Genomic DNA, 22135 nt, shown 5'->3' with positions numbered 1-22135 from the left:
AGAAACGAGGTCAACACAGCAGAGCGAGCTTCCACAGCGAACTCCGAGTCGATGCTCTACAACTCCACGAGAAAAGAAGGAATACAGTCCCAGCTGTCCTACCCCTCGCGGCAGCCAGCGACCAGAAGCCCTCAAACAGCAGGACGAGTTGCCCACATTCATCCTACAAGCCCAGCTGGCGACTGGAAAGCATCTTCTATCAGCATTCCACCACGCCTCATATAGATAAAAGCCCACGGGCAACAACACAATATGCAGTGATTGAGGGTCCCTTGCAATGGCCAGACCCGCGTGAGAAGGCGCTGGCCAGCAGCGGCATAAGAGAACAGAATCAGCGTGGACTGAGACTCAGGCTTGTGGTAAGCACGAGCTGTGTGGGTAGCAAATCATCCCAGTGTTTTCCAAAAGACTCCAAGAAACCCGTTGCATCGAAAGCTAACGTTGATATACCAGGTTGATTTTCCACCGCCTCTCCCAACTCAGTCTACTATCCGTGCCCATCAAAACGCTCTCGTCGACTTCATATCAACCCTCAACCCCTCGGATCAAGACAACTTCTAGGGAGGAAAAGGCCAATCGCCAGCCATTGACGATTCCTACTCCTTTCCCATTCCGAACCTTGGTTTCGCGAACAACAGCGGCGGCGGCAGCGGCAGTCGGGGTGGACAAGGAGCTTTTAATGAGCATGAGATATCAAGCAGAACAACGAATACCTGGGTAGCAGTGTCTAAGCCTGTCGATGATGGCCGTAGGCTAGCTTGCGGCATTGAAGGCTGATATGTTGTTGTCAGGACCCTGCCTCTCCATATTGAGACATTCGCGTCCTCGCCACGACTCTCCGGGCTCTGGGCTGCTGTTTATTAGACAGGAAGATCAGATAGCTAGATATACCGCCTTTGGGCGGACGAGATTTTACAACCTATATATCGCCTTGGTAGGCTAACAAGAGATACAATTCAATTTAAGGTGATGGGTGCAAAGGTCTAGTAGTCCTCGCACTCATCAATTAACTTCAGAATAGAAAGTGAAGCAGCTATTCATGTCTCTAAGCTTGTCAATTGGATCCTACCTTTCCCAGATCCTTTCAATCCTCACAGGAACCCCCTCACTATGCCCTACGGATCCAAAAGTAAAGTAAAGGAAAGTAAAGTAACAGGCGGGCCCGCACCCGGACTCGAACCCGCCCCTCTCCTATCATATTTAGCACATGCAAAAAAAATGCAAAAGGAAAGGGTCATGCGCGAACATGACGGAAGAATAATAGGATAAGATTAAATCCATTAAGCCAACTTTCCTGAGAGATACGGCGAAATTATTTGTAATATATAGGTAGGTGAGGAGCGGGTTGCTTGTCTGTTGCCTAGGAGATATGTCGTCGCGTGACGGCTTCGCTGCGTGCTATACCGAGATAAGAATCACAGCTATTGCCTTGGCCTTCAGAATTGCTTGCTCTTTTAGCTTTGGCCGACGCCCATCTACTCGGGGAGACGCTGGGGTGCTCTAGGTAGGTACATTGCTAGATCATAAATTTGGGCACACAGATTCATCACTGTTTAGCTCCAATATTGCTCCTTCGACACCACTGTGGGGAGTAGCCTAGCTAGTAAGCAGCCACTTAGTCAAACGGTAGTCTAATTTGAACTACTTGAAGCTTGACATTATGCTTCCCCTATACGGCACGTTTTGTACCACTTCCTGGGGTGCCCTCGGTAAGTGGCCAATCATGCAGTGGGTTATGATGGTCTGTGCTGATTCTGATGTTATTTATCTTCACCATCCGCGTCACAACCGAACCTCGCGCAAGACCCGACCCGACGAACTCTACGTCCGATTCACACAGCCAAACAAGACACAGCCCACATCACCTCTCACATCATGTCGAACAACCCAGAGATCGGCGAGCCCATGGTGGGCATCGAGGAGCACCCGGCGGCGGCGGCGGGAGAGCAGGCGCAAGCCGAAGGTAGACAGAATTCCAGCCTCCTCGATGTAACTAGCGCTGACGCATGCTTATAGACGACGCTCAGGCCGTGGCTGGCTGGCCGATGAAGCTCACGCTGAGGCCCAAAGAGCCCCCAAAGCCCCCAAAGCTGCTGAAGGTAAACACGCTTCCTGACCCCCTTAACGTAGCTGGCGCTGATGCACTGTGGTAGACGATGGCGAAGCAGAGGGTGGCACTGGGCCTGAGAGGCGGCACACGCTTCCGGCCGAAAGAGCAGCAAGAGGAGAAGGAGGAGCCGAAGAAGGGACGGTACCGGGAGAAGATGAGACGCGCACGCCAGCGATACCGGCACAACAAGGCCCAGCGGAAGCAAGAAGAAGAGCAAGAAGGAGAAGAAGACCAAGAAGAAGAAGAAGAAGAAGAAGGCGAAGAAGAGGAAGAAGAGGACACCGAGCACTCCCACGGCGTGGAGTGGGCCGGGGAGACGCCGACGGTGACCTTCGACGTTCGTGGTGGAAAGACCACCTATCGCGTGGGCGGAGAGTGGGGAGCTGGCACCCACCTTAGGAACTGAGCCGGGGTGTTGGGGGAAGTTTGGCACGGAAAAGCCCCGCAATGGGTGCAACTTTGTACAGTAGATGACGATAAGTGGCCCATTGGGGTCCTTCCTCGTGGCGGAATGTAGTCACTTTCTTTTCCGAATTTGTGCCAGGCACTGAGTTAAATTCAAGACGTGAAGGCCCTATATTAGGTGTATTTTGCACATTAGGTAACGATGCGTGACTCCTCCACACGACGTTAACATGGATAAGCTCTAACCGCGACCCTTCTCTTCCTTGACGAGAACTTCCCAATCCAAGGCGCGCACTGGAGTTGATGCATTTCGAGCAATTGCGGTTGAGACAAGCTTTGATGGTCCTCGCGAGCGGCGCGAATACGAGCCATGGATCGCCTGGCTAGGATTGCCGCGCCACCCCCACGCCGAGACTTTGCTAACCATCGTCCAGACCATACCTAGGATTCATTCCTGTTTGGTATAGGGTTCTGCATTACGCCTCTGCTTCTAAAAAGATGTTGGAGGACTTCCACCACCGTCAAACACGGCTACACATGGTGCGATTACCCGCAGTCTATCACAACTTCTACGGACATTGAATCACGATTTTTCGATCCCTGCATCCCGCTGGAGTCCCCCAAGGTACTACTCAATTGCGCAGCGCAGTAACGGTCTGTCGTCAAATCAAAGATCTACATATTACGCTTGTTGGTGTACAAGTACTCGAGCGCAGGCCTGAACTTTATGCTACAGGACTTTACATTCGCGTCCTCAACATGCTCACACCTCCAGGAGTCCTCCAAGCAGTCACCTACGTGTGCGAAAAGAGGGTAGGATGGGGCTGACATGAAAGGGTCGTAATTCTCACCTCCATTTCCAACGTCAGGGACGAGGGCCCGTATTTCGTATAGCGGAGGTTTACATTCACGCTTTTCAACTCTCCATAGGCCAGGGGTGTCTTAGACCGCTATCTACAGTCCCAATTGACACTTCCACACAAGCTCATTCGTCAGGCGTAGGAAATAGGTGTGAGAATGCTGATCGTATATCCAGGGTGTGATTCATGGCGTGGAAACTTTTAGATTCACCCGTTCAAGTATCTCTACCCCCAGGGGCGTCTCGAATAGGTATCCTGGCCCCGAAGAGGAACGCTTCCATGACCTAACCTCACACGCACGAGAAAACGTAGCCTTGTGTGAATGTCACGATCGGGAATCTAGACTACGATGTCTAGACCTTTACATTCACTTCTTCATGGCCCCATAACCCCCGGGGGCGTCTGGAATAGCTGTAATTGCCTCCAAAAGAAACACTGCTATGGCTCCATCTAGCATTCCCAAGAGAACAGGTCTGCTGCTATCCGAGGTTCACAGTCTAGAGCCTAAATTTTACGATGTCTCAACCGTTACATTCACAATTCCGACTTGTTGAATGCTCCAGGGGTGATCCAGGCTACTAACAACGTACGTAGCACAGCAGTACAATTGAAACGATATGAAGCGCGTAGAGCTATGCTCCAAATCTGCTAACGTAGAAACAGGAGGCTGTATTGCATCCCGTGAACCTTTACATCTTGTTTAGAGGAGAGGAGGACAGACGGGAAACGTTGGCCCGTGGAGGCTCTAATATCGCCGTATACCGCCGTATCATATGTATATGTACAACTTCCTGCCACAGTCTGTAGGACTCCAACGTGCTAAGGCAAACCAAGGGCAGTGGATCATTCGCAATCTGCGTACACACTGCTGATGATGTCCGGGGTAGCCTCGCGAGTTTAATCGTTATCCAGAACGCCGGACTTATTTCTTGATCGGAATGCTGCAAGTACCATGAAGCTCCTCACACAGCGGCAAATGATTGTATGGATTCCTCTCCTCGGCGCGCTTCTTCGCATTGGTATGGCGCTTCTCATTTTCCGCGTGATTTTTGGCTTAATTAAACCTCCTCGCGGCGTCGACTTGCTCGGGGGTGTCTGCGGAGGTGAGGTTAGCGGTAAGTCACCGGACGCGGAATTCAACACACTTTGCGCTGCTTCTTGGTCTTTCGAGCTGGCTGACTGGCGGTTCTCAATGGGTTTGCCGCCGTCGCAATTAGTTTCATCGTGGATCATGACTGTGGGTGCGTGCGTGTGAATAGATGCGAGTTCTGGGTGTGGTGATGGGCATAGGAAGGAGGAGTGTGAGTAGAGCGAGTGTGGTGTAAGCTACTCGCCAAGGACGTTTATTTTGGTCTAGTCATAGGAGGAATTTATTTAATCATATTTCACAGATACCTGAAGTCAGACTTATTGGAGAATACATTCGCATTACAGCCGATCATTGGAGTCTATATGACAGTGATGACTGCCAATGGAATAACCCGTGGCTCAGGCCCTCTGCTACATTGTCCTAGAGGCTAGCAGTTCCCGCGAAGGGGCTTCATGTGCTCCATCTCCAGCATCGGGGTAAGCACACAATACCAGGAGAATCAGATCCTTCGTCCGAAGTGGCTTTCCCGGCGACCCATATCGACGTCCATTGGCTTCCCGTCAAGCTCCCGGGACTCCCACTCCTCTTCCTCGTCCCCCATCTCCCCTTGTTCCCCCTCGTCCCCCTGGGTCACCTTGTATCCCTCGTCTCCCATCTCCCCGTCAGCCCCCTTATCCCCGTCATCCACATTCTCCTCCTTCCCCTTCAGCTCCTTCAACAACCCCTCAATCCTCCGCTCCGCCTCATCCAACTTCCGGTTCTTCCTAACAACCTCCTCCCTCATCCCCTTATTCCCCTCCCTCAGAGCCTTCAACTCAACATCAATATAGTGCTCCAGCACTTTATTTTTCTTCTCCACGCACTGCACAACCTTAGTTCGAAGAGCTTGAGCTTTTTCATGGGCATCGACATGCTTGATCATGTCCTCCTTCCACTTGGCCATTACCCCCTCGTTGTGCCGGATTGCCTCGACCATGATGTTGACCTCAGCGTTGCTGAATGCGCCCTTGTTGGGGATGTCGAGGATCTTGGCTTCTTGGAAGAGGAACTTGCGAATCTTCTGCTTCTCGGACCGGGGGGAGGAAATAGAGTCCGTGAGCTTGCGTTTTGTTCCAGTCAGAGGAGTGTCGAGGCTAGCGGAGGCTGGCTGCTGCAGAACGAGCTCGTTGATTGCTGGTTCGGATCCCGTGAGGTCGAGGCTAGCGATGGAAGGTGTCGATACGGACAGAGAGGCCTTTGGCTGGGGCGTCTTGGGTACTTGGGGTGTCTCAACCCGAGTAAGGTCGAGACTGGCGGAGACTAGCCGCTGCAAACCAGCATTTTCAATTGCTGGTCCAGATGGCGTGGCATCTAGGGTATTGGTGGAAGGCGTCGACAAGAATGGATCGGTCTGGGTTGGCTGGGGCTTCTTCGGTGATTGGGGCGTCCAGGTAGACAAAGTCGGCATGGATGAAGAAGCTTGGGTTGTCTGGGGCGTCTTGGGTGCTTGACGTTTCTGGGGGAATCTGGTCGTGTCAGCGTGATGCAAAACGCATTGATGCGGAAGCGGACTTACTTTGGCTGCTTACTAGGGCTGGAGAAGATGTTGAGAATTTGCCCAGAGAAAGGCATTGTTGGTGGGTGTGTTGATTTGGAGGTAGGGGAGTGACGTGGTTGTGGGATGTTGAAGAACTCGAGGGTGGCTCAGGAGTTAAATATAAATGCAGAACACCAGAAACGTCTTGGCAATCCCGATATAAGGGGTGAATTCCCACATAAAGTTGGTGGATTCTGTGGGGGTTATACTAGTATCAGGCGGCAGTGAATGCTGCTAACGAGTTGACGCCGTAAAAAGCCCTCTGAAGCTTTCATGAGAATCGAGACACGATGTGCCCATTTTCAATTTGGAGTATAGAGAGGAGACAACATGCTTCCGTTCTCACATCGAAAATGAACCTCGGAAAACTAGTCTCCTCTTTCTCACGGCGAGACTTATGGATACGGTTTAACCTTTGCTCAAGCTTTACAGCGCTCCAGACGGTCTTTTACGGGCGTAGAATTGATATTTAAGCATTGCTCTGGCTCGATGTGTAGAGACTGGAGAATATAGAATGAGCTCTAAAAGGCATGCCGGAGCAGTTTTGACCGAATTAGCACTATTACATCATTAACCATTTGTAGATCTCTAGATATAGTTTGTCAACATAAGTGTATTTTCGTGACAAATTGTGAAGGCATTAAGACACCGCAAACGACTGCAGGGGACAGGAACATCTCCCGAACCGTGTACGAGTATCGAAGGCTTCAATTATCCTAAGAACTAGAGCGAGAGTGCAGAAAACGGAGTGGTTCTTTCATTGCATTAAGGTGTCAGCGGCAAGCCTAGGAAGAATAGCAAAACGCCTAAGAAAGGCCTATCCAAGGATGAGGGAGCCCCAGCGACTCTGCCATATCGCTCCATATTACACCTTTTTCACCTCGATCGGCCGTGCTTCCTCCATAACTTCCCCTAGCGTTGCCCCTGGATCACTTCCTTCAGGCCTTTAATAGTGCGGTTTGTGTTGTAGGGTTCGCTCGAGAATGGCGATCTCGACGTCCTTTGCCTCGCGAGTTTGTTCCAAAGCCCCCATCATGATATCTTTTTGGCGAGAGAGGTACTCCAGCAGGCGGACCTTCGCTTCGAGAGCGTGGCGCTCTGCGTCCTGGTTGGTGATATGCCGCTCCATGGTAGCCGTAATGTTGTTGATTCTATCTTGATCGAGTTGTTGGCGAATCTCAGTACTTCCGATTGCGTCCTGTAGGCGTCGACCCGCGCTTCGAGCGCCCCGCATCCGATGGAGGTTTAGGACAGCTTGGGCAGCAGGGCCGGACTCGCGACGGCGGGCGGTAGCATTCGTGACGTTGTCAAGGATTGCCTGGTGGCTCTCCATGTTGGTGACGTGATGGCTGTTTGTTGGCGGTTGCGAAATGGATGAGAGTTGTGAAGCGTCGGAGAAGGTTTGGATGAGCTGATGATGGCGCCAAGGCGCAGTCGATGGGAGATCTGATGGTTCAAGACGATGAGAGTTTTGTCTTGTTTGAAGTTGAGGGAGAGAAAAGGACATTTGATGGTCGTTGATCAGGCCTGGGGCGCTAGTACATTGCAGCACGTGATAAAGGGGCCTTTGCTTCTTCTGGATAGTGTTCCTCCTTCGAGACTATGAGATGCCCTTGTCTACACCAACAGTATTGCAAGCGCTCACCCCCCGCAAAAAATTCGGTTGTCAACATGCCTTGGATTACCAAGTCGAAGGCTGCTTGGAGCACCTGGTTCGTCCGCAAGCGGGCCCAAAAGCAGAGTATGTTGAGCCTAGATCATTTTATCGCGAAACATGTATCTTACAACATCTCAATTTAGTATGCCGCATGATCACGGTCTAGATCAAGCCGTCTACAAACGACGAGCGTGACACCAATTTCCTCATCCTCGAGGATACCCTCTACAGAACTTCAGGTTTCCTCCAAGGTGCCCTACGAGGAGGCTGGCTGGAGTCCGTCGAGGGTGTCATAAAGATGCCGGATATTTCTCCTCGCGTCTTCAGCATCTACCAGTACTGGGCGGATACCGATAGGCTCGACACTACCTTGGAAGCCCCAACACCAAACACTCTCGACGCCGAGTTCACCCTTTTGGTCTACTGTTATATCTTCGGAGAACGAATCCTGGACTCTTGGTTCAAGGATACCGTAATAGACGCTCTTCTACAGCTCGTCCGCGGATACATTAATGGCCGCTTCATCACCGCCGACCACCTCAAGCTCATATTCTCCAAATACAACCTACCAGAGGGATCCCCACTCCGCGATGCGATGATTCGTTTGGGCAGCTTTGGGTTGAACATCGATTTCCGCTATACTAAGGAGATCCCACATCAGTTCTGAGATTTAGCTGCGGCTTCGGGCAGTATGGATATTATCTCATGGTGAGACTGTGATTTTCACAGCTATGACGATGACGACGACAAGGCGGAGTGTTACCTGCAGGCTGGGCATTCTGTGAAAGCTGGCGCGTACACGTACGCAACACTACCTGGACACATGGATCATGCCACCAAGATTCCCGTTCTGGATACTAAGGAGTATTCCCGCTCACGACCGTGAACATGGCATTCAGGCACTTAATCGTTGAGAAATGGTCCAGCATCCTCGTCTTTGGTTGGCAGCAGGTAGACACTCTTGGGGCAAGCTAATGAAGGCCATAGAGTTGTAATTGTCGGATGTAATAGTCTTGACAAACGGCATTGAACAGCTTATAAGCACATGAATATTACTGAGTGCATGCTTTGAGGAATTCGTTTAAAAAGAGTGCCATCTAGTATTTTTGTGATGTCTTGGGTGTTTTCCAATTCTTGCTCTAAATCTAGCATCGACCCTTCTGCTTGAATGTCTTGTAATCCTTGATTATATAACTTCTAAGCGCTCAGTGACTTAGTTGGCTTGGTGCGCGCTGTTTCATGTCCCTAGGGGACACTCTCTGACTTGACGTCAGCATGCTGCGTCCCTTCGTTCTTGTTTGCATGAAGGTGTATTGCAGCTCTTTCTAACTAAGCCTACTGAAGACAGAAAACCGGTTTCAGTGGCAGTGAGTCTCCTTGAGAGTTATTGATAGCGATGTTATGAGACGGGGGTTTGTCGATTTGCTTATCGAAACGTGACTTCTCTACTGTACACTTCTCGCACATGATCACCGTCTCTCTGCTCTCTATCACTGTCTATGTTACATTTCACATCAGCTGCCTTCACAACGAGGATGCTGGCTGCATGACGCTGGCTTATATCAGCCCAGTCCCACTGACGCTGCTCGCCTGCAGTGCCCTTCCTGGCTTAGGCGGGCTTTCTCCGGCAGTGGCCAATCCTCTACTAGAGGACCGGTGCCCCAGCTTGTCCAGCAACACAAAACCTCGGAATAACTTCTTCGATCCTGAGCACGATGACTGAAGCCGCGTACTTATGGCCCCCCTTTCGGACACAGTTTCTTGAGCCTCGCCCAAAAGTTCATCAGCTCCGGCGGATAGAAACGAAGCAACAGCGAGCGGGCGTCATGTGCAGCGTTGCGACCACAGAACAAATTCCTCGCCAATGAAGCATGCAAAGGACTCGCTGCTCTCGCGACGACTCGCTGCCGGTACCTATGAAAGCTAGCCGTCGAGGGGTTCGAGCTGCCGTTGCGCCAACTTCGATTTGTCGACCGCAGTCCTCTGTTCCCTGGCACTACCAACGAAGATCAGCTGTTCAGCACCATCGGCAACGTCAGCCGCGCCGAGATCCAGTACGAAGCAAAAGTACGAAGCAAACGGTCGCTCCTGTGGTACAGGTGTGGTCCAGTTCGAGAAGTTGGAGGACGCTGCCACTGCCATTTGCACGTCATGTCCTGTCAGGCTCAGAGATACCAACTAACCTTCGTACAGCCAAGTTCACTGGATACCAGTACGGTGGTCGCCCGCTTGGCCTTTCCCACGTCAGATATACCAACATCTCCAATGGAAGTGAAGTTATGGAGGGAACCGAGGCTACCGGTGGTCTCTGTGAAGCCGGGGCAGCTAGCTTTACCAACAGCGCCACAAAAGAGTGTGATTAAGAAACGATCTTGATTCTCAAACGCCAGCTACTTATACGCTCACCAGCCAGCGCCAGGTACCTTGCAAGGCCGGACAGTCTCACCCAGGATCAGATCACGTAGAGTGCTCCTAAATACCTTCCGCCTCACAGATAACCCCTCTGAGCGTTTCTGGCCGGGCATCTCTCAATTCCCCGAGTACAAGCCAAACTTCCATGTCTACGCCACCCAGGACCTCAGGATGATCCTGCCACTGGTCGACTCTTCTGTTACTACCCCTTCATCGACCTCAGCACCATCCCATTGAGAAGCACCGCGATGTGCAGCACAACCTCATCAGAGAGCGACCGGTCGCCTGATACTTCGACTTGGCTTTACTCACACCGACGGTGTCCTCAAGTGCCCCTGCCGTCCCGACGACGACGCCTGACTCTCTCATTGTCGGGCTTCTTCTTGCTGGCGTTGTCATCAACGGCGTATTCACTGCTATGGCTTGAGGTCCTCATTGAATGGATCGTTGGAAGGAGTTTTGTGGCTGAATGGGGCTGGAGGCATATGCAACGGCAACACATGTGTGTCTATCAGCAAGCTTGAAAACGGAGCTTAGTGGTACGTCGTGGGATGATTCATTAGTCCCTTGCACCCAGCGTCGTGCGCGAGCTAACTCGTACTTCCGCACTTTGTAGCTGATATGGTCCTCCGACAACTCGGAACCGCGCATGCTGGAAACGAGAACCAGGAGAACAATCGACCAAAAGGACGTATTCAAATCATTTCTCAAGGATTGAACCCTCCAGGAACGCTCCGGACAACACACGTAGGCACGCTCTCGCTGAACGCGCACACCGACTCGTCTATCTCAGTCACAAATCTCGGCGGAGGTCAGCAGATAACCATGGACAACCGCAAGCACCCAAGTTCAATCCAGCAGCTGGAGAAGCTCGGTGAAGGCACTTATGCGTCCCTGACCAGCGTCAACAATCTGATGATTATTGTTGTGTCATCGCAACCAGGTCGCAATCGTGCTCCATGTTTTTGCTGCAAGGCTAGACGGATAACACTCGGATAACGACTCTTTAGTTGCCACAAATATCAGCTTAGAAGCGTAGCTCGGTTTCAGCTGTACAACGTAGGAAGGACCCGAGTCCACGGTTGCTACCAACCCGAGGCCGCTTTCAGAGAAGAGCAACCAAGAGGTAGAAGCATTCGTTATGTGAGAGTTTCAGTATGCCAGCTTACCGCATAGAGCTTGCAGCCCTCCCAGTGGCACAAAGTCTCTCGAAGCTCTTACGCCCTGTTTGACATTATCTTGGATTCTCTCTTAGATGAGCAGGCACACACTTGCCCATCGTCCTGGTTTTGTCAAAGCCCCTGGATCAGCCATGACCATGTCTGCTCCAGCAATAGAATGTACGAGATTTAGATGGCCGTCTTCCCTGGCGGCACCCACGAGAAAGCACTTCACCAGGCCAGCCACTCCAAAATGAGCAACAACGCCCCGTTAGCCAACGACAGCGAGCCCAGACCAGGCCCCGAACCAACCCCAGTTGCCGTGGCCTCCTCCTTCTTCTCATCTCCACCCAGCTCACCTCGGCCGATGCTAAAACGATATGGAGATATTTGCGAGTAAGAACAAACGCCCGCACATCGCCGTTGTCACTCCCGGTTGCATCCACTCTCCTCATCTGCCACACCCGAAAGTTAGCCTACCGGATCAAGAACGAATACGCCTGTTCCATCAAGTACATCGTTGAGGTCAAGAGGGATGTCTGCAATGGCGATGCCGCGCGGTAGAAGGATATCGAAATGCTCACGAGCAAGGAGAGCCTACCGAACATCGACATTTCCACTCTTGATCACTTACATCTTATCCGAGAGAACAGCTTGACTTGGACAATAGCTGGCAATACGTGCTCCAAGGGTGACAAGATGCTGGATCAGATTGGTAGTTTGCACCGCAGCATGCCGACCATACCAACGACATGGATGAATGTCTACCACGCCGTACCAGGCCAATATAGGCTTGAAGAAGTCCCGACCTCCCCCTTTCCACTCCTGGCCCCACCGTTGGCGGAGACAGTTACTTCTCGACCAAGATCTATGATAGCGCTGTTTGCGGATCTGACTACCAGGGCGACTCGAAGCTAATTAAACCTTCCGCTCGGCTCGTCGTCCCGCCGCTTTTAGTTCATGTCTCGATCGTTGAAAGATATGTCCCCCAGTCAATGTCAACGAATTTGCCGGGATCTCTCTCTTCACTGGCCGCTCGATTTTGATGGACGGGCTGAGCGAGCTCTCGCGCAGGTAAGAGCGTTTTCCATTTCCAAATTCCCTCTCTCCAGTTTGTTCGCAAGAATCAACGTCAAAAGGAGACAATCTTCCGGCACTTCAGTCCACCGAGCCCGACTCTCGTAGCTCTCGCTCTGGATTTGTAGGCCAAGATCAAACCAAATCGTCGTGCTCAGTGGGTGTGGGGAAAAAGCCACAGGGATAACTTGGCTGAGACTGGACAAGGGAATCGGACTGTATAATTTGGGGTAGAGCAGGGCCCTTTGAGTCGTAAGAGCACGACGAGCGACGAAAGGGCGATCCGCGGCTTCAGCTGCCTGCTCTGCTAGAATGGGGTCCGTTCGGGCGGCCCACCTCGTACATATTTGCTTTTTCTGCGTTGTTTGCGTCTCGTTGTTTTGTCGACATAGTATGAGATTGTGCTGACATGGTTGTTAGGATAGACGGCGAACGATGACCATCTCGAGTTGAAGCTGTATATAGGAACACGGGGAATGGAGAAAGGGTAGATGGTGTGAGACTGGTACCAGCCTCGAGTCTCCTGGAACTTTGGTGGCGGATTCGAGGGGAAATAATTATGGGTCGTTATTATAGCCTCGCGCTGATATACGCGAGATTTGAATGCTCATACTGCCTCTTAAGCTCTTTCTGTCATATGCTATCTCTATGACACACTGTGCATATTTTGTGTGTGTGATTTGCGTGAGAAACGATTGCAATGCTGACAATCAGGCCCGCTATGCCGTTTGAAATCGCCCAGGATGGCAGGAATGAATATATGTTCACATTTTAGTTCTAAAGTGCCCCCGACTTCTTAGACGACGGCGTACGAGGTATTCGGAAACATATTGGCTATGTGAAAGCATTGATTGATCTACCTGACGTCCCGAAACTCAATAGCACGCCGAAATGGCGGAGAAGTGTGCACAGACCTCCTCCACTAGCTTACAAGCCGAGGGCTCCGCACAACAGCAAGTTCTCCAAAACAAACCCTCTACACAGCGCAACCCCAAACTTCACAACGCAGCTCCTCAAATCTACGGTACGTATTCGCCAGCTCGTGTCTCTCCCCTTCTGTTTCTCCCCTTCTGCTCCTCTCTTTCTGCTCCTCTCCTTCTGCTCGTTCCCTTCAGGCCTCGTACCGTCGATCGAGTCTGGCTTCTCCATAGCCTCACTCATTCGCGGATGGGTGGAGGCCAAGATCAATCAAAGTCATCGCGACCGACCGGAGGGTTGATGCCGAATCCCAGCGGTGCGTGATGCCTTCCTAGTCACCGCGTAAGCCCTCTGGCACTCACGGGGAAAAGTTAAAAGCGCCGGCAAGATGCAGGCTGAGCAGAGTCGGGGCAGCACTTTCCGCGATGACTGATGTCTTAGAGTTACCACGTAGTCAGCACTGCTTCTGCACAATGGCGACGGTGGAGGTGTGTCTGGGCTCGTACATATTGCTCTTTTCGCTCTGATTTCGACATTTACTTCAAGTTGGAAGGCTAATGTTCGCTAGATGGATCTTCAACTGCCAACTTCAAATACGCCTACACCCATCGCCACCCCGACGCCTACGAGGACGCCCGCAAAAGACGCCCTTGTCCTCCGGGCTGTCAACTCCGCTGCTAGGAGGTCGGAGAACGCGGGTAGACCCAACGTTGGCAAAGCCCTCCGCCGCCTGTACGATGATAGCCGATTCGACCGCGACAACGCGAAACTGCTCGATGCCGTGCTTCGAAAGAAAACCACGCGTCAGCAGCGGGCCGATTTCCGTGCCTTCATCAAGAGGGAGGGGCAAGCAGAGAAGAAGCGCGATCGCAGGCTGAAGGCCGTGAAGACCAAGACGACCTCCCAGCACGCCCTCCCGGCCCTCGAACATCCCGGTAGGTTGCCTTCTCCTCCATCCCCTTCTCCCCGTCCTCCTCGCTCCCGGTATACCACACACCGGCCCCTCCCCATCGCACGAGCCCGCGCTTCCGATAGCCTCGCTCCCAGCTGGAGGACCAAGAACAAACAAAGTCATCGCGCGTGGGGGTCCGGTCGATTCTCTCGTCGAAGGACGATCGAGATCGGCGCATGAGCCCTCAAGTATTACTACGGCAAGCCGCGGTCGGAAGTTTGCAGGCTGGGCAGGGTCGAGGCTGCATTTTGGCGATGGCTGAGTCACCAGAGATACCACGGCGCTGGCATTGCCTTGCTACCTGTAGCGCAGGTGGAGGTGTCATGGGCTCAAACATACATTTCTTCTTGTGTCTGTTGTGCTTGTCGGTGCTAATGGAAGTGATGCAGAACAAGGCATGTCGAGTGAAGCGGAGGCGAGAGCTCTGGAGACTTTTCGACGCCTCACCATCAGCGAGGATAAACAGGAGGAGACGGTGGTGGGACTTGATGGGGCTGAGGAGAGGGAAGAGCGCATGGAGGACGTGGCTTGAGGGATGTTCAACCGCGCCCTCAACGCGGCAGCGCGCCAATATGGGAGTCGGAGACTACGCGGAGGGCAGATCTGGGTTGTAAGAGGTCATGCTTTGGGATGATGACGGTGTGTGGCTATGTTCGATTCAGCGGAAAGTAGCGGCCATGATTTCGATAGGGAGTAATGACGGAGTGCATTTCACGGTCAAGATACAGCATGTAAATCCAGGCACGATGACAGGAACACCCGAATGCAGAAGACACTGATATTATAACTACTTCGATTCCGCTTTGGGGTGGGTGATGTGATGCTGGAGGATGTCAGGACATTTGATGGCCCTCAGCTATGAAGTCCAAGTCCTGACGCGCCGAAATTGATGGGATTGAACGTTGTGGTGGGTTTCAAAAGCAAGTTGGCGAGGATGTTCTTTGGAAAAGTAAGATGCGTGACCTAAGGTGTGAAGAGCCCAAAGTGCATATGTCGCAAATGCGGTTTCAGTGGCGGAGGGCGGCGACAGGGCGCTAAGCAGCGGCCGGCGACGACGATGACGCGCAAAGTGCTGTAACATGCAACTGGCAATTCGGAGGTGCATAATGACATCTTTGCCGAAAATCTCCCGTGATGCTTTCCCCCAACAAGTGGTGGGTGGGCAAACAATCGCGCACTGACGCGCCCCGTTCTAAGGGTATATATTTGGCCAGAATTTAGCTCACTTCGCCTTCGGGCATTTGGTCACATCGTAACAACACAGAGAAGATTAGCATGGCCCCTGCACTAAGGATGACACGCTTTATCAAAGTGAGCTTACGAAATTTTTTTGGAGTTCGAGTCGCGCAGTGGGTGAGTGAGATTGTTTTTGCTAATTCACTATGACTTGTGAATAAGATCTTCTTCGCTCTCCTGTGAGATTTTGCGTAGATTTAGATGTAGGATGAGCATTCTTTTTACTGTCTCCCTGGTGCGCTATTGCCGTGCGGCGATTCTACATCGTGATGTGGGACTTGAGTCTCAGTGACAATTTCGACCAGCATCGCGGCCACTCCTGAGGACGTCCGGTATATGGCTTTCTAGAAGCTAAGTCTATACGATATCTCCTTAAATTAGCGCCATGGTTCGCGTGTACAGCGTTTCTGCTACTTTGCTCGCTTCAACACGGTGCGCAGCCCTACGTGGCATTCTGGCTGGCCTCGCCGCACCACCTTCTTGCTACCTCAAGCTGTCCACTCTCTTTACCATCCTCCGCAAAATGTTAAACTATTTGAATGAGTCCCTCTCAGTCTACGAGAAGCTTGCGTCGTCGCCAAAAACCCTATCATTTCTCGTAACCTAATTTATTTCCACCCGACCGCATGGAGACTAGCGCGTAGCACCATGCCGACACTGTACAAATTATCGATCAGGACAGGTTCCAGCAAAGCCACAGAAGACGAACAACCATCTCCGACCACAACTCATAAGGACATCTCGAACTGCCTCTCTGCCTCCTTTTCAAGCCAACCACTCGAGCAACCTCATCCAGACCGACCGCCAAGAGGCGTGACATCGTCGGCTTCAGCGCGCTGGAGATAGATAGGAACCTCCTGGTGTCTATAGACACGCCTGCCTAGAATTGCGTGGCTACACCGGCACTGCTTGATGGGCAGATCAACTCTGGGTCCGAATCCAGCTTCCCATTGCGCTCATCTATTCATTCCAAACTGACTGGCTCACCCCAGCAGCCTGCAGACTTTCAACCGCGACGCTCGAACGATACTCGGGTTATCCTACCCACCACCTACGTTCTTTCCAACTGTTCGTCGATGGCTTTAGCTGCCCCCATGTCTCTCCGCTCTACCTGCAAATAACATAAGACGGCCTCCAGTAAGCATCGAACGGCGGCATGCACGGGGTTACTCTCTTCGACAGCACAGCTGTCGAAGTGGCGTTCACCTCTGCTTGACAGGCGCGTGCTTCTGCCGGTGCTGGTTTCTCCAACAGTGGTTTCAACGGCGGAGGTCACAACGATCCTTTCTCTTTCCTCTTGACCGGCCTCGGTGGCCACCTCGCCGGAAGGTTGACCGACACGCTCTCTCGCAGTACAAAACTGAGCTGTGTGGAGGGGAGACAAACCGGATGCTGCAGTCGAACGACCTTGCCACTTAGGACTTCGACCAGGCCATCCTCTTCATCAAATATGCGTGTGGGAGCAAAACAGATGGAGAACAACGGGTCACTTCTACCTGGGCATGTGGGGAACTGGTCACCTCGTAGGTTCAATCTTCATGAGATGCATGTCCTTGCGGGCGGTGTTGCCAACGGCGGTGGCCCAGATCTAGCAGCATCCTACGCGTTCATAAACCCTGGAGGCATGAGCATGGGCAACAGGATGTCGTCTAATGCCCTAAAAATCAAGAGCGTGACTTCTCTTTCTCCCACCCGATCACATCGTCTCCCCAGGTTCTGCATCTATGTCACCGCTGCTTTGTTGCATCAAAGACATCTCGCAGCAGCAGCGGCCGATCTAGCTCACCGCAAGCAATCGGCCGATACCAGAAGTCGAGAGACCGGAATGACTACTACCTGCCGCCTTCCCTGCTGGCCTCCTTCCTCCTTCCACCGCTCAACGTTCGGCCTATAGCTAACGCCAGCTTCAAGACCGTACAAGACTTTACTATCAAGTTACATGGCTCTTTCACCACTACACGTCCTGGTGGATCTCAATCACTGGGCCTTGGGAGTGACTACCAGAACGACTATGGATGATAACGGCGGACGAGGCCTGACTCTCGAGGCTGCTGAGGACGTCTTTTATGCACGAGAGGGGTTTTACAATGCTGGAATCAAATACGCGGCCGAGTGGATAGCCGCGCTGAGCCTGGAAATGAGGGAAAGAGCTGAGAGAATACGCCACATTCCCGCCGTTGAGTTGGCAGCTTTTCTGGTGCGCCTTGGCTGGCAGTAGGACACACGGACAATTCAGCGCAGGTAGGGCAAGGCAATCAACCACAATGACGGGTCTAAGAGGACCAAGACGATGGAGACCTCGGGCATGATAACGACTGGCTCTGCTGCCTTGCGTCGCAACAGCGTGGCAGTCAATGGAAGATCGAGCAGAATGCCTGAAACGGTTTGGTCTCTCTCTTCGTTGTATGCGGTGGTTATTGGCCGCAGAAATGATGTTATCCCGATGGAGCATCATGTAGGTCGACGGGAAACCTGTGTACTACCGTGATCGACCGGCTGCTCTAAAAGCCCAATTTCCGAAAATTGCTATTCACTCTGGTGTCAGCCGAGAAGAGCGGTACGTCTTAATTATTGAAGAATCAGTCTGCAATAAGCTAATTTTCAACAGTATCAAGCGCTACAAGGAGTTCAAAGAGTTCAACAAGCGGACCTGCATGGACACCGACGCATCCCATCATAGTATCGACATCGAGCGTATCAATCTCGCGATCAACTACAATCTCCCGAACGACTTGGACTCGTATCTGCATCGTGTCGGACGTGCTGGTCGCTTCGGCACCAAGAGTCTGAGTATCTCCTTCGTCGCTACCGCTGAAGACGAGGATGTCCTGAACTCAGGTTGCAGCACTACAACCTAGGATCAACAACTCATATGCTAGAAAGCTACTCCGAACATCAGCTGTAGAGAACACAGCTGAGATCTCAGCTGTGGAGAGCCCAGCTGAAAACTCAGCTGTGCAGTGTTCAGCTGAACTTACTAGCGCGCCACCCAGGGGTGGCCCCCCTTCCTTCCCCTAGTATATATACAACTAGCTAGACGTCTATAGAAATCAGAGTTCACATCAATTTAACCTGAGTCCTGAAGTCTATCGAGAAGCGTTTCACCGTCACTCTTGAGTCAGTTAATCCTTACAACCCCATGCCACCCAAATATATGCTGGCACTCGCATCATCAGCAGGGTTCCCGAGGGCGGTGTCGACCCTTCCACCTACACACCGCGGATCAGAGAAGGCCATGGGTGCCTCTTTTGAGTATAGGATGAGACTTGACGGTGCTGAATGGGTAAATATGACACATAAAGAGAAGTTGGGATCGAGCAGACAGAGTGATGGAAGACAGAGTATAGCCGGTGTCGTGTATTACTTGTATGAAGGAGTTTAGATTGAAATTGGCAAAGATGCCTGTATTGCTTCGACTATATGCACCGGATCATCATCGAGTTGGCCGATGTAGGATTGTGAAATGGACAGAACACTGTATCTAATCTGGTGACATATGGTTTCCCTTTTCCGTTGAAGCGCTCAGAGGCACAAAGTACATGAATACTTTGAGTGTGAAATGGAATGTAAGGAAGATTTGGTGATCAAGCAGTTCGTTCCGTTGACAGAGGAGTAAGGTTCGTAAATTTGAATGAGGTGGAAGGAGACGATGAGCATTTCGTGCGACACTGCTACTACGATCAGTTTCATCTCCTCTCAATAACTCACAGCCTTCTTGTCAACTGGCACGTCGAAGGTGCCTATTCCAGTTTCATGTATCCTACGTTTGAATCGGAGGTACCCGATGAGTTTTCTATACTTTAGAGTAGAATCCTAAGCCGTCACCTATCCTCCATTTTCATTTACTGGTTCCCTAACTTGGCTCATCTTCAAAGTCGCGGATATTGAAAACTAGAGTGCCATCATCACCTCAAACCGACGAACGGGTCGAAGTATCAGCCGTTTCTGATCCTTTAATTACTACTTCATGTATTGTCTACACTATAATTCCGTACGTTTTTCGTAACGCCAATAAGTCGGGCGAACAGCGACGGGCTTCTCAAGGCTACTCTTGCCTCCCCTTGTCACCCACGTTCGGTGCCCCGACTTTGCAGCCACCTCGCCCGCAACACAGTATCCCGTGCTATGAGCCGCATCATATTACTTTAATTTGTATTCGTTATTTCGCTTATCCAGCTCCTCCCTCCCGTTCCATTCAGCAAGCAGCTTCCCCTCGCGGCCATGCGCTTCACATCAGTCGACTCGGCTGCTCGGCAGTGGGGTTTGGCCGGCGGCATCTGAGGGTAGGCGTATACAGAGGGGTAGCAAGATCATGGTGAGGCTGAACGATGTCCTATTCCGTCTTTTGATTACCAGAGCCAGTTTCTTTCTCTACTCCAGCCACTAGAAGTGATGTTCACGGCGTACCAAGCCGCCTAGGAATGAGAACAAAGCGCGATCAGCACTTCATGGAATAGATACTGGACCTGTCGACTCTCGGAGGTACTTGTGGAACCCGGAATGCGTCTAAACAAAGGATTGACTCAGGCAAGCACGAGTTCCTGTGCAACCACGATGGAGTCGAATTCTACACGGTACGTGAGTCCTTTAACCCCGTCAGCCAGCCGAAGTCCGTGGTCCGAGTGCGCATGGAAGCCAGGACCATATGTGGCAAACTCGACATTGCAAAGAACCTGACCAACCTCCGAATGGACAAAGGACGGGTGGTCCAAAGGGACAAAGGATTGCTAGAAGTCAGGAGCGAATCCCTCGACGAGGCGCAGAAACCTGACTTGCACGTCAACCTGGGCCTCGAAAGGCTTAGGTGCTACTAAAAAAGTGCTATTCGTGCAAGGGCGAAGAATAGGATACAGCTCCAAGTAGAGTGTGCTATATATGCCGTTGCGAGTGCCCGCCTCGACTTCTCGATATGGATCTGTCCTGTGCTAGCATTCATGTAGAGTTCATTGACCCGGTCGATACCGCTCATTGTATCCTGCTCGAAGGGACGTTGGCCCATTCCTTATCCTATCGCTCGCAGTTATCCAATCTTCCCCAACCCCAGGCGCTTATCCAAAGTTGCGTTGTGTTTCCACGAAAATATCTGACCCTCTAGATCTACCCCTAGAGCAGGCTGAGGAGTATTTGGTATAGGAACGCCCGGTGTTATTGAAGTCTGACGGTGAGTCTGCGACTGACCTGATGTTAAGTGGGTCTCTACGGCCTGTCGAAAGCTTTGCGGATAATTTGCTTCTGGGACGCTGGGTCGAGCGCTTTCGGAGGCGCACAGAGGCCATGGGTGGCGATCATCATGTGCATCTGTCCCTTGACGTATGCTCGAGCCGGCATTCAGCGTGTGGAATCGAGAGGTAAGGTTGGCACTAGGAGAGTCGAGGTTAATCGAGTGAGAAACTCGGTACTTGTAAGCGTTTATAGTCTTCCTTGATACAGATTCGAACGACTTCGGGTGCACTCGACTGGGCTGTTGAGATGCGCTCGTCGAAGTCTTTCTCAAAAAAATGTCATTGACAGATAGACTTCGCCTTCGCCTCACTGTCTTCTTTCTCTCGAAGAACCTGACGTTTGTGGTAGCCAGCTGCTCAGCGGATGAGACTACGGTTCATCTGCTCTGTGTTATGCTCCACTCATTGAGCATTTCCAAACCTGCTGTCCTAATGTGAGCAGATCCATCATTAGCTTCATTCTGTCGGTGGGTGAGCGCAATGAGCTTGAACGGTCACTTGTGAGTCCGGGGCCTAGAGCGAAACGGAGCGATTGGAAAGATATCATTACCTCACAATGGTGCTGTCTAGGGACTAGTGACCAAACATGTTCCGCAGACCAATTGCGGCTCCTCGAATTGCTTGCGATACCCTCATGGTCCAGCTTCGGGGCATGTAGTCCTTGTTGGACTCTGGATTCGAGCTCAATAAAGGCGGATCAGACTCCTTCGTGATCGTTGTACTTCCCGAGGTTGAACAGAAATGGAGTGAATCCATTCATCGACGTGCGTAATTAGGAGACGCGGGCAAGAGTTGGAGCTTCTCCACCTTCTACTCGTGAATGTCCTCCATCTAGCACGTCCTGACGCAGTTTTATGCTAGGCTCAGCCTTCCCACTTTCGTTGGAGCCATCCTTAATGACATTGAACTTCATATCCTCGGCAGGGCCTAAGATGTACAGTCGGTATCGACGTGCGAGGCGTTCTCGTCCTCGAAGAATATGCCGCGGGTGGTGAAACGGCGCCTATCTGGCCAGGACCTATGGGAGGTGGTGTAAGGCTTTACAGCAACAGACATCCGGTCTCCATAGATTAGGAGCTTCCTTGGTCCTTTCCTGAGAGGGGGACAACCTCGATAGCGGGCATCTGGCGGATTCCATCGGACTGGAAGTTACGCAATAGTACGATCGCACTCCCAAGCTCGCGCGGAATGACGAGAAACTAGCTCCCAATTCTCTTTTCTCTTTCTTAGCTCTATTTCGAATCGCTCTAGACGGGTCTGGCTAATGTGCGTGCCCAAGATCCACCATGTTCTGGTTCTCGCTGACGGCTGATGGCAGAAATCTGACCCCCACCGCAGCATTCGGTGGCTAATAATGTGCGAGATGAGCTACCCCAAAGGATGGTGCCGCACAATGAGGTTGAGGTGCGTGGTTGGTAAGAGAAGACGTCTCCAATCGGTATGAGGAGGCCACCTTTAGT

The 22135-nt window shown here is 51.8% G+C and overlaps 8 protein-coding genes across 8 annotated transcripts; 5 read left to right on the top strand and 3 right to left on the bottom strand.

Annotated features, from left to right (window-relative positions):
- Nucleotides 1–1875: 1875 nt before the first annotated feature.
- BDZ99DRAFT_525861 (uncharacterized protein) lies at nucleotides 1876–2516 on the top strand (the record flags this gene model as incomplete). Its single annotated transcript, XM_033726074.1, has 3 exons — nucleotides 1876–1963; nucleotides 2017–2099; nucleotides 2154–2516. 3 exons carry the CDS (start codon nucleotides 1876–1878, stop codon nucleotides 2514–2516), a joined length of 534 nt encoding a protein of 177 aa, XP_033571231.1.
- A 2446-nt stretch (nucleotides 2517–4962) lies between these two features.
- Nucleotides 4963–6076, bottom strand: BDZ99DRAFT_545497 (uncharacterized protein; the record flags this gene model as incomplete). Its single annotated transcript, XM_033726847.1, has 2 exons — nucleotides 4963–5970; nucleotides 6021–6076. The coding sequence occupies 2 exons, from the start codon at nucleotides 6074–6076 to the stop codon at nucleotides 4965–4967; spliced, it is 1062 nt and encodes a 353-aa protein (XP_033571230.1).
- Nucleotides 6077–6987: 911 nt separating this feature from the next.
- Nucleotides 6988–7374, bottom strand: BDZ99DRAFT_525859 (uncharacterized protein; the record flags this gene model as incomplete). Its single annotated transcript, XM_033726073.1, has 1 exon — nucleotides 6988–7374. The coding sequence occupies one exon, from the start codon at nucleotides 7372–7374 to the stop codon at nucleotides 6988–6990; it is 387 nt and encodes a 128-aa protein (XP_033571229.1).
- Nucleotides 7375–7912: 538 nt separating this feature from the next.
- On the top strand, nucleotides 7913–8188 carry BDZ99DRAFT_371949 (uncharacterized protein; the record flags this gene model as incomplete). Its single annotated transcript, XM_033714831.1, has 1 exon — nucleotides 7913–8188. A coding segment is annotated over one exon (276 nt), but the record flags the coding sequence as incomplete, so codon positions are not given.
- Nucleotides 8189–10731: 2543 nt separating this feature from the next.
- On the top strand, nucleotides 10732–11109 carry BDZ99DRAFT_525857 (uncharacterized protein; the record flags this gene model as incomplete). Its single annotated transcript, XM_033726072.1, has 1 exon — nucleotides 10732–11109. The coding sequence occupies one exon, from the start codon at nucleotides 10732–10734 to the stop codon at nucleotides 11107–11109; it is 378 nt and encodes a 125-aa protein (XP_033571227.1).
- A 2629-nt stretch (nucleotides 11110–13738) lies between these two features.
- BDZ99DRAFT_525856 (uncharacterized protein) lies at nucleotides 13739–14749 on the top strand (the record flags this gene model as incomplete). Its single annotated transcript, XM_033726071.1, has 3 exons — nucleotides 13739–13753; nucleotides 13834–14200; nucleotides 14607–14749. 3 exons carry the CDS (start codon nucleotides 13739–13741, stop codon nucleotides 14747–14749), a joined length of 525 nt encoding a protein of 174 aa, XP_033571226.1.
- Nucleotides 14750–16504: 1755 nt separating this feature from the next.
- BDZ99DRAFT_481413 (uncharacterized protein) lies at nucleotides 16505–16957 on the bottom strand (the record flags this gene model as incomplete). Its single annotated transcript, XM_033722415.1, has 2 exons — nucleotides 16505–16892; nucleotides 16950–16957. The coding sequence occupies 2 exons, from the start codon at nucleotides 16955–16957 to the stop codon at nucleotides 16505–16507; spliced, it is 396 nt and encodes a 131-aa protein (XP_033571225.1).
- A 1174-nt stretch (nucleotides 16958–18131) lies between these two features.
- On the top strand, nucleotides 18132–18290 carry BDZ99DRAFT_354937 (uncharacterized protein; the record flags this gene model as incomplete). Its single annotated transcript, XM_033714594.1, has 1 exon — nucleotides 18132–18290. A coding segment is annotated over one exon (159 nt), but the record flags the coding sequence as incomplete, so codon positions are not given.
- Between the last annotated feature and the right edge of the window lie 3845 nt (nucleotides 18291–22135).

Source organism: Mytilinidion resinicola (genome assembly GCF_010093595.1).
Source record: "Mytilinidion resinicola strain CBS 304.34 unplaced genomic scaffold BDZ99scaffold_23, whole genome shotgun sequence".
NCBI classification, from domain to species: domain Eukaryota; kingdom Fungi; phylum Ascomycota; class Dothideomycetes; order Mytilinidiales; family Mytilinidiaceae; genus Mytilinidion; species Mytilinidion resinicola.
The sequence above is the reverse complement of the archived record's forward strand: the minus strand, read 5'-3'. Positions and strand labels throughout refer to the sequence as shown.